This window comes from Gracilinanus agilis, chromosome 1, assembly GCF_016433145.1.
Source record: "Gracilinanus agilis isolate LMUSP501 chromosome 1, AgileGrace, whole genome shotgun sequence".
NCBI lineage: Eukaryota > Metazoa > Chordata > Mammalia > Didelphimorphia > Didelphidae > Gracilinanus > Gracilinanus agilis.
Genome location: NC_058130.1, coordinates 250,198,472 through 250,210,494, shown reverse-complemented (window position 1 = coordinate 250,210,494; position 12,023 = coordinate 250,198,472). Strand labels below are relative to the sequence as shown.

The following is a 12,023-nucleotide window of genomic DNA, read 5'->3' as shown; positions in this document are numbered from 1 at the left end:
GTACACAAACACCCACATCATAAGGATCCCTGAACCTTTTTAAAGGATGGAGGTAGGGAAGGGTGGAGTAGAAGAAGAAGAAGAGAGATTTTGAATCTGTAATTATCACTAGGGACATCATGACTAGTACTGCATACAGCTAAATCTAGTCCTTTACGTCAAGTGGCACATGCAGTGATCTTTGTCAAGGTCAAAGGACATCAGCACAGAAGACAGTGAATAAAAGATAGACCCAGATATATTTGGGTCAATTTAAATACTGAGTCATGCCTTTAAGGTTATGCGTTACTTCTACAGTTTTTCAGTGGTTCTTGAACTCTTCTCCTTCCACCCCCAGCTCCACCAGGAAGTGATGAACTTTAAGGAACTTACCATTTTGGATATTTGCTCTCTTAGAATCAACCAAAAGAATCGACCTTGTTCAAATCCAGATTCATTGCCCATATTAGCTTTAGAAGGGAGAAATGAAATTCCTGGGACTGGTGTGTATCCATGCAAAATGGAGGTGTCGGTTCCTGAATCCCAAGCCCCTCCAATCAATCAGCTCATCTTATGAACCTACTAAAGTGCCAAAAGGCATTCTACTAGATCAATGGTTCCTATATTTTTTTAAAAATTGTGTACCTTATGCAGTATGTTTGATCATATGTTGGGGAGGTTTTTACGGTAATCCAGTGGAGAGATAATGCGTAATCCAAAGTAGAGTTCATTTGATTCAAGAGGAAACAGATGCAAGAGATGTTGTGGTGTAGGAACAAGAAGATCTGGCAACTAATTGGATATGTGGGGTTAAGGAAAGTGAGGAATTAAAAATGACACTTGTGATTGTGAACTTGGGTGACTGGAAAGATAACAGTGTTATCAATAATAATAGGGAAGTTTGGAAAAGATTAAACTTTGGGGGACAGCTAAGGGGTGCATAAAGTACTGAACCTGGTGTCAGGAAAACTCATCTTCCTGAATTAAATCTGGCCTCACACACTTAGTGACTTTGTGACCCTGGGCAAGTCACTTAATCCTGTTTGCTTCAGTTTCCTCACCTGTCAAATGAGCTGGAGAATGAAATGGCAAACCATTCCAGTATCTTTGCTGAGAAAACCCCAAATGAGGTCATGAAGAGTCAGACACGAATAAAAAGTGACTGAACAACAATATAATGAAATCTGCACTCATCCATGCTTACTCATTCTCTGTGACTCATTATGTCTTGACCAAGAAGAAATATGAGGGAGTCAGAGTTCTAAAGTGGTTGCTGCTATAGCACAGAAAAACAAGGTGATCCAGCAGGGAGAGGTGAAAATCTGATGGAGGGTGGGGAAAGGAAGAAGGGAGCAAGAAGAATTTTCCAGTAGCATCATAGTTACTGTTCTGGATGTCTGGGTATCTCTTAGATAATAACTGCTCAGAAGAGATAGGGCCAGGCTTGGAAGTGGGAGGTTGAAAGCTTGAAAAATAAGGGAAGGGGTCAGAGAGGAGGAATGTTGAAGTACAAGACAGATGTGATTGTGTTAGAGAAGAACTCCATGATAACTATTCTAGGGAGGTTGGGATGCCACCCATTGTCACCTTCAGTCTCGTTGTTCACACAGAACCTGGGACATGCTTCTTACTCTACTTTGTGGACCCCTGGACTAGACAATTGAAGCAGAAAAAGGTTTTAGCAAATTCAGGCAGCAATTTTTTTTGTCTCTGTGATAGAACCAAAAACCTTGTAATAAAAATGCAGTGAAAGTCATCCTCTCACAATCACACCCTCCACACATTCCAGCCTTGTTCAAACTTCTTAAAATTGTTCTTGACTAATAGACTTCATGACTTAGGAGAAGAAACTGTTTTGTTATAAACACTCTAGTCTAGGCCCAGCAGTTCTTAAAGGTGGGTGCATTCCACAGTGTATCATATGGTCCACAAAAACTCAGGGCATCACAAGGTCACCAAGAAATTAAACCAGAGATAGATCTTGTGGACGTTTTCCTTTTTTAAAAAATTATTTTTTGCAATGAACAAAAATGGATTCTTTCTCTTTTCTATTTCCTTCCTCTCATGGGAGAAAAAAAGGAAAACAAAACCCTTGTAACAAATAAGCTTAGTAAAAAAAAATCAAATTTTGACCATGTCTGAAAAATATATGTCTCAATTTGTACCCTGAGAGTATCACCTCTCTGACAGGAAGTGAATAGAATGATTCATCATCATTCCTTGGAAAATGATTGATCATTTTCAAAATGATTCATTGATAAGAGTTCTTAAGCTTTTCAAAATTGTCTTTAACTTACTGTGTTATATTTATAGAAATTGTTCTTTTAATTCTGCTCATTTCACTTGGCATCAGTTCATAAAAACCTTTCTAGGTTTTTCTGAAATCGTGCCTTTCATAATTTTTTTGTAGCACACTAGGGTTCCATTCCATTTCTGTAGCATAATGTGTTCAGCCATTCTCCACTTGATGGGCTCCTCCTTAGCTTCTAATTCTTTGCCACTACAAGAAGAACGGTCATAAATAAATTTGTATAGATGGGTCCTTTTCCTCTTTCTCTGATCTCCTTGGATATAGGTCTAATAGTGGTATCACTCAGCCAAACGCCATGCACAGTTTTGTAAGTTTTAGGGCCATAGTTCCAAATTGCTATTTAAAAGGACTGGGAAGTCATGAGTCCACTAATAGTATGGGGCAGGTAGATGCTGCGGTGGATAGAGTACCAGCCTTAAAATCAGAAAGACTCTTCTTTGTGAGTTCAAATCCAGGCTCAGACAATAGCTGTGTGAACCTGGGCAAGTCACTTAACCCCTTTTGCCTTATTTTCCCCATCTGTAAAATGAGCTGGAAGAGGAAACGGTAAAACACCAGTATCTTTGCCAAGAAAATTCCAAATAGGGTCAATGAAGAATCTCAGATGTGACCAAAACAAGTGAACAACTACTACAAATAGTGCATTAATATGCTTATTTTCCAAAAGATCCCTCCAATATTTGTCATTTCCCCCCTTTTTTGTCAACTTTACCACTTTCATTCTGCTAGTTTTTCTCCACAGTTAATGCCCTAATAAGATAGCTACAAAAATTGAAATATGGATACACCACAGCCCACTTACTGTGGCAAATATTTTTGTGTCCTTAATACTTTGTGATAATTAAATCTTGATATGGTTCTTTATCAAAAGACTCAGGATTTCCAGAGTCGGGTCCAGTTTTTGTCTAGTCACAAAGTTGATACATGTTAAGTTTCCTTCTTCTCTCACTAGAAACTTTAGGATGATATTCAGGTTCATAGTATGCATTATGCCAATAAACTTTTTCCTAGTAAGTAAATTGGAGTACTCCCTTTGCCACACTGTGATTTTTAAATGATGGTTGGACAACTCAGTTATAACTGACATTATTATTTACATTTTCAGGGAAAGTCTGGGTCCCCAAGCAAAAGCCAATTGATCCTGTTCTGGAAAGTGTGACATTGGAACCAGAATTAGAGGAGGCTTTGGCCAACGCATCTGACGCAGAATTGTGTGACATCGCAGGTAAGAAAAGTCACAGAAGCATTTTAAAAAATTCTTATACCTGCTTACATTTCCTAGTTTTCTAAAAGTTTCAAATAATGATTTCATTTTAACTTAAACTAGATTATATTCTGGAAATTAGGAAGTTTGAATTTTGCTAAAGAAGCCGTACTAGAGTAAAATTTTGCTTGGTATTAAGTTCTACTCAGAAAAAGAACCAAGGCAGCTAATGGCTGGCCAGGCCAGGAATCAGGAGTACTTGGGTTCAAATCTGGCTTTAGATATTGCCTACCTCTGTGACCCTTGTCAAGTCACTTAACCCACTTGCCAAGCCCTGGCCCTTTTGTCCTAGAATTGTTACTAAGACAGAAAGTGAGGATTTTTATTTTAAAAAGAAAAAGAACCACTATTTATTTCATCTTTTTAAAGAATTACTCAGCAGAAAGCAGTATTCAGATACAACATTAATCTATTTAGGCAAAAGTGATCTTTTGGATTCACAAATATTTTAAAGTCATTATCATTAGATTGAAAGCTCTTTGAGGACTGGGGCTGTCTTTTAACTTTCTGTAACCCTAACACTTAGAGGGCAGCTAGATGGTGCAGTGGATAGAGCACTGGACTTGGAGCCAAGAAGCCTCATCTTCCTGAGTTCAAATGTGGCCTCAGATACTTACTAGTATGACCCTGGGCAAGTCACTTGACCCTGATTGCCTCAGTTTATTCATCTGTTAAAAGAGTTGGAGAAGTAAATGGCAAACCACTCTAGCATCTTTGCCAAGAAAACCCCAAATGGAATCACTGGGCTGGACATGACTGAAAAATAATGGAACAACAAAATATCCCCAGAACTTAGCACAGTGCCTGGAATGTAGTGGAATATAACATAAACATAAATGCTTATTGATTAACTGCTTTATTACCACAGAAACATTTATCTGGCACTTGTTGTGTGCAAAATCCATATTTACTTCAAAACATACCTTTCAACTGCATAATAGGAGGATGCCTGGTTCTACCTGCCAAGCTTCTTAGATTTTCCTCAATTTTTTTCTTTGATCTATTGGGTAGGATGATGGGATCATAGATTCCATGGGATAGTGGAAGGAACACTATACATGTTGCATTTTCTTGTTTATTCCTTCTAGCTCTAAGTAGTAGGTACCTAAGGTGAGAAGATATTTAGTCCAGCCTCCTTGTTTTAAAGATGAGAAAACTGAGTCCCATAAAGTATAAGTGATTTGTTCAAATCATACAAGTAATAAGTGCTAAAGGTAGGATTTGAGCCCCAGTCCTCTGACTGGTGATAGCCCATGAAATCTCTGATCCTATCATCCTCTCCAACAAATCAAAGAAAAAAATTGAGTCAGAAGGTAGCAGAACCAGAATTCAGAGAGAAAGGCTCTGATGGCAAAACAAGCATACTGTCCACTACATTGCACCATTAACTACTAATAGAGAGTCTCAATATCTTAGAATGCAATTCCATGCCCTTGGATAGCAGGAAACACCACTGAACGCGTGCTGTCTTTAATTTTGTTGCAGTTTCAGTTTGCAGGAAATGAATTGTGCTACATTTGAACAATTCCGTAAGTTCTAAAATTATATGAAACAAATTTCTTAGCTCAGGAAATATTTGTATCGTGCCTCCAAAAACAATTTATGAATGTTAAATATACTTTATATTGGGAATTATCTTTCATATAGCCATGTGAAGAGCCATCAAGATGTAGTGTATTGAGACCTAAATTAAGAGCAAGGTTGACCATTGTTGAAGTGTTGTCTCTGACATGGGCTTACTGTAGGACTGGCCAAGTCTCCTAAAACTCTCTTGGTGTCTCCCTCCCCTTCACAACTCTGACAGATAATAAATTGTAAAGTAGGTTTACCAGTAAACTAATCTATTAAAAAATTCTTATGAAGGAATCCCATAAAACCCAAATGCATTTCCATTTTTTTTGTTTGTTCAGGGCTAATATATCACAGAACCCAGTCTGTGCCTTGAGGACATTATTTTGCTTTAGGATTCAGATAATCCAATTAGTCCTGACCTTGAAGTTCCCTATGACCACTATGACCAAGCCCCTCCCTGTATTCCCAGCCATTACCAATGAAGTTTCCTTAAACCCTGGGGATTCAATCTCCTATATCTCTTTTAAATCATAGGCCACAAATATGTTTTTGTTGTTGTTTTTGGCCAGGGATTCTGTTTACCAAGGAAAAATAAGTTTAAAATAGATGCAATAGAGGACTGTAATTAAGTGCTTAAAAGTTATTTGACCAGCCTTAAGTTTCCTGCTTCTAAGTTAGTCTCAGGGTAACTTACTTGTTGTATCTTAGTGATCATATTATAATATCCATAATAATTCAGTCAGGAACCCTCTTTTCAACCATATATATGTGTGTGTGTGTGTGTATATGTATCTCTGTGTGTGTATGTATACATATGTGTGTGTATATGTATATGGGTGTGTGTGTGTGTCCCAAATGTCAATGTCTTTTTCTTTTCTCCCAAGATGCTCTTCACACTCTACTGCTTAGTCTTTTTTTTTCTACTTTGCTTAACCTAAATTACTGATGAGGTCATAAGTGTTACCCACTCTGACCAATTTGTTTGTTTTGCTTACATCCACATGGAATCACTGTGATGTAATTCTATCGTGATATACTACTCCCTCTTTCAGGAAGGCATCACCAAATCATGTGCACTGAATACAAAATGTAGCCTGGAAATTGCAGTAAAAAGCAGCCAAACTGAAGAACTGCAATGAATCTTTGTTGTAAAGAACTGATAAGAAAACATGCCTTTCTACACTAAGTAGAAAGGTAAGGACTGTGGATATGAAACATACTATACCCTATTAAGTACAGTTCTGTTGATTGCTTTGGGGGGGGGGGGTGTTATAAGGAAAACATGACTGAACTGACTCAACAATAACATGTACATAGGGAACACAGGTAGCCCAGACAACTCAATGCTCCTAGGATGACATTCCCACTGAAACTCTTCTCTATGTCCCTACTAGAATACTTCTTTGCCCTCAGTATTTCTACTTTCCTGAAGAGCTACCAATATCACCTGTTGGTTGGGTGATACCATCAGTCTGTGAGTTCCTTTCTTCATTGTTGTATACTTCTGGGAGTCAATCAGTCAGTAAACACTTATTAACACCAACTGTGTGCCAGGCACTGTGCTAAGCATGAGGGATACAAAAGAGGCTAAAAAGATAGTCTCTGGTCTCAAGAAGCTCCCAGTCTAAGGAGGGAGACAATATGCAAACAAATATATACAAAGCAAGTGACATACAACATACATAGAAATCAATTAATAGAGGTAAAGTAATAGAATTAACAAGGGTTAGGGAAGGCTTTTAAAAGCTAATCACTTCATTATTTTTCCATCTGCTCAAAATCCAGTGAATTGAAGCTGCCATATGACCTTTTTCCCTTAAAAAGGGAGGGATTTATCAGCCTTATGCTCATATCTTCAGGGGTTACCTTAGCTTCCTCCCCCCAGCCCAGGTTCAGACCTATAGCTAGAGATATCCAGAGAAACCCTTAGTTATTGTTTATCTTAAAAAATTATCTTTTTCTTTGCCTCAGTTATCACTCTCAAATTCAGTATATTCTTTGACTTTGAGTGAGAAATTTCATTTAAACTCCTTTAGATTCCCAGATTCTTCATGACAATCATTTTCTGATGATTTAGGATTATTTGTTTTATTTTTTGTTTGTTTGTTGCACATGCTTTGGGGATATCATCTCAATTCCCACTCATACTGGCAAAGTGAGTGCCCAGAAAGAGGCTACTATTTCTTCCTTTGGGTTCTAGGAGACTTAGAGAAATTGAAGAATTGTTTTTCTAATACTTTAGTTCATAAGCCCCTACAGGTATACTTCACCAGTTATTGGTTATCTATTGACATGAATGATCAGTCAGCCACCCCTTCTGCCAAACTGGAGCACACTCTCCCATAAATAAATATAGAAGCTGGGGTTGGGACAGGGAAAGAGGGTTCAAGCTTCGAGAACATGTGACAAATCATTCCTCACCATGTGGCATTTCTGCCTTCACTACAGGTATAGATCTTTTTCTTTCCAAAGCTTTAGATTTTCTTTTTACATCCAGGGCCCTTCCCATTCATATTCTATCATTCTGGTCTACCTTTCCCTCTCCCTCTCTCTCTCTCTTTAGCTTCCCTGAAGGCCCCACATCTGGTAAATAACCAAGAGGGAGAGAGGAAAAAAAAAAGGGTGGGGTAGCAGGTAGTTATGTGGAGATCCAGAAAATTATAACTACAACAGATCAAATATGTCCTGGTCATTTCACATTGTTCTATTATTCAGTTTTTAATTTAACATTAATTTTATCAGAGCTCACTTTTTCACATGTAATTGCTGAATAAAAATAATAATTATCAATGTGATGCTCAGTGTGCAAAGCACTCTACATAGATTACTCATTTGATCCTTACAATAATCGTAGGAGATAGTAGATATAACTATTATTATTTACATTTTATAGATTAAAACACTGAATTTGAGAGAAGTTTTTACTTGCCAAAGGTCACAGAAATGGTATGAAACTGAGGCAGGACTTGAACATGTCTTTCTGCCTCCAAATCTATTCCTCTATCATCTATGCCCTCTATTCCTCAGCAGTAGTGATACTATGCCATCTAACTGTGTGGTTGTTGCTGTTCATTTCAGTCTTGTCCGACTCTTCATGATCCCATTTGGGGCATTCTTGGCAAGGTTTCTAGAATGGTTTGCCATTTCCTTCTACAGCTCATTTTACAGATGAGGAAACTGAGGCAAAAAAGTTAAGTAATTTGCTCAGGGCCACATAATTAATAAGTATCTGAAACTGGGTCCTCCTGATTTCAGATGCAGCACTATATCCATTATATTGTAAGCAGTCCAGTTGTGTAGTAATGGCAGTAAATAATTCTTTGCCTTAGTGTAACAATATTATCTTTTTCCTGGTACCTTCCTGGATAGCATGTATTTTCTTCTTTCACTTCATCTCATGACTGTATATGACAAAAGGTCCCTTCCCAGGCTAAAATCTTATAATTCTATATATGATTTGAACCCTATAAATAATAGTTTGGTGGTAGTAGAACAGTTAGGACAATTGATTTTTAAATATGAGTTGTTTAAATACTAAAGTTGAGAAATCCAGCATTTTTGCAGTTAAGGGAGTATTTTGCCAGAACCTATACACACTGTTAGTTTGTTTTAAGCTAATATCCGCTATAGTCCTCAGTCAACATTCTTCTAGATCAGTTTCTTAAAAACAAATGATCACTGCTATCTTCCCCAAACCCCATTACTGGCCCCAAATGAATTTATTTGTTGAAAGGCTTGGAGTCAGATAAGCTGGGTTCAGAACTGAGCTCTGACGCACAAAAGTTCTCTAAGTCTGAGCAAACTGCTTGAACTGAATCTTTTTCTCTTCAATTTAATAGGGACAATAGGCGTCCTATAACATATCCTATAGGAATGATGGGCAGATAAAACCTGTCAGATGTTATATAACTGTAGGCTAATAGTAATACCAACAAATTTGCTTTCACAGTTTCATTATTATTTATTAAATTTATTATGCCAGGAAAAATTATCAAAACATTCTTACAGAATGCTTTTTTATGTACATACATGTAACAACTTGTTCACAGAGGTGTTATTTGGGATTTCCGCCATTCCTCACATACTCAATCCACCTTAAACAAAAAATAAGAGAGGAAAGTTTTTCATCTTCAGGTTGGCTGAACCAAATGACAGCCTTCACAAAAAGACAGGCTCTCATAGATATTTCACACAGAAAACTTTTTGGTAAGATATGAAAGGAGTGCTTCCGGGGCCACACATCTAGCTTCCACTGAAGAATTTTTCAGTTAGTCAGAGGCACTATAATCTAGTGAATCAAGAGTGGTCCCATAGTGATGAAGGACTAGGTGCTTCTGACAAATAGTGGCTGTGGTCAAGTCACTTCACCTATACTAGAAAAGTTTCTGGGACTGACTATAAGTTTCAGAGAAGGTGCCTGTCTCCCTTGGCTAAGAAAGTTCCTCACAAAGTCATGTTAAAAGGGAAAAGAGGAACAATTTATGATATATTGACATAATGTGTGGCTCTGAACTTAAATGAAAGCTATTTTTTTCCTTCAGTGGGTGTTCTATTTCTTTCACCCTTTATGACATTGTCCTTCACTTTAGACAGCTCAGAGGGATTATAAAATGACTCTGCCATTAAAGGAACTTTGTTCTGCAGATTCACAGGCCAGAATAGGAACTGAGAAGGGAATGAGTGTCATTGGCTTCACTTTTATGGATGTAGCTAATTGCAGTGTTTTACTATTTGCTAATAAAAAAAACTAGCTAACCTTGACTTTGGCACTCTTGTATAATCCGTTAAATAATTAGGAACTTTTCTAGTGTTTTCTCTTTTTATGTGTGAAAATAACTCATAGAATGTGTCCAGTTAATCTTGGAGCTGTGCACATTTGTGCTACATATTATAGCTTGTTTTGAATTTTGGCATTAATAAAAATAAGCATCCCTCTCTCTAACATGCTGCTTAATTACTTGTCAACGCTGCAGGATTATTTTCTCAATTTAGTCCCACATGTGCATTCTTTCTGTAACTAAATTGAGAAAATAATTCTGCAACGCTGACAAGTAATTAAGTAGGATGTTAGAAAGGAGGATGCTTATTTTAATTAATGCTGATGTTCAAAACAAGATGTAATTTTTATTTGTGTGCTTTCTTATTAAATGCTATCAAGCATTATGTTTACTTTGTTTAATATTTCATTCATTGTCCACGTGGGGAAAACCAGAAAATAAGCATCAATCAATCAGTCATTTGACAACTATTTACCAAGTGTCATTTCTGTTAGAAGCTTTGTGTTAGAATGGTCTCTGTCCCTCCAGGATGGCTGTCCTGGATATCTTACATATTCTGTCCCTATATCTTACAATCTGATCAAGGAGAGAAATTAACAAGCATAAAATAATTACACAAAAATCAGGGCATAACATGTGGTTACTGAATATGAACACATTAGGGGTAGAAACAGAGAAAGAGTGAGAACAATGTGGACTGGAGAACAAGTAAGAGGCATCTTTTTTTTTTAACCCTTAACTTCTGTGTATTGATGCCTAGGTGGAAGAGTGGTAAGGGTGGGCAATGGGGGTCAAGTGACTTGCCCAGGGTCACACAGCTGGGAAGTGTCTGAGGTCAGATTTGAACCTAGGACCTCCGGTCTCTAGGCCTGGCTCTCTATCCACTGAGCTACCCAGCTACCCTGTAAGAGACATCTTGAGGAAGGAAGATGTGAGCAGAGTTTTGAAGCATGGGTACATTTTGTAGGTAAATGGTAAGAGTTATTTGGGGAGGGAGGGCTGAATGAATAAAGGTACAGAGGTGAGAATCATAGAATCTAAGTCTTGGAAGGAACCTCAAAGCTGTCTGGTTCAACCCATACTTGACTAAGAAAACCATGTACAGTATCACTCAAAAATAATCATCAGCTTTTGCTTGAAAAACCTCCAGTTTAGAGGAATGTCCTGAGACAGCCCATTCTACTTTGGACAGGGCCAAGCACAACAAGTCAAGTCTGTTCCCTTCGCGTACTTGAAGATAGCTATCCTGTTTCTTCACTAACAAATCTCTCCTCTTCTCTAGGGCTTAACATCCTCAGTTTCTTTAACCAGGGAGCAAATGATATGAACTCAAGACCCTTCAGCATCTTACATCCTTCTCTACATATTTTTTATAAAACCTTTAACCTTCTTCTTAGAATTAATACTTTGTGTGGGTTCCAAGGCAGAAAAGCAGTAAAGGCTAGGCAAATGGAGACTAAGTGATTTGCTCAGGATCACACAGCCAGAAAGTATCTGAGATCAGATTTGAACTCAGGACCTCCTATCTCCAAGCTGGGCTCTCAATCCACTGAGCCACCTACCTGCCCCTTCTTTCTGTTTTTAAGCTTAGCACTATCCTTCCTGAAATAAAATATCCAGAACTGGATCTAAACTCTAGATGGAGTTGACGAGGATGAAGTATAGCTGCTCTAATTTTGGATGCTAAGTCTTCCTTGTTGTCCTTCATTCATTTTAGTTGTGTTTGATTCTTTGTGAACCCATTTGGGGTTTTCTTGGCAAAGATACTGGAGTAGTTTGCCATTTCCTTATCTAGTTCATTTTATGGATGAGGAAATTGAAGCAAAACAGAGTTATGTGACTTACCCGGAGTCATGCAGCTAATAAGTGTCTGCAGCCAAATTTGAATTTGGGAAGATGAGCCTTCCTGACTCTGGGACTGGCATTCTATCCACTGCACCACTTAGCTGCCTTTGTCTCTCTCAATACCGACTAAATAAACTGCTTTAGCTTTTTTGGTTGCCATATCAGACTATTATTAATTCATGTTAAATTTTAAGTCCACTAAAGGTTTTTTTTTTTTTAGATGACTTGAAATCTAGTCATGCTTCATCCATATTGAACTTGTGAAGGTGATTTA

The 12,023-nt window shown here is 37.7% G+C and overlaps 1 protein-coding gene across 2 annotated transcripts in view; it reads left to right on the top strand.

Moving 5' to 3' along the window:
• Positions 1–12,023, top strand: part of TMOD1 (tropomodulin 1) — a 130,228-nt gene that overhangs the window by 74,350 nt on the left and 43,855 nt on the right. For both annotated transcript variants that reach the window (XM_044660846.1, XM_044660854.1), the window contains exon 4: positions 3,396–3,515. In XM_044660846.1, coding sequence (XP_044516781.1) covers positions 3,396–3,515 — 120 coding nt within the window. The remainder of the gene's footprint in view (positions 1–3,395; positions 3,516–12,023) is intronic.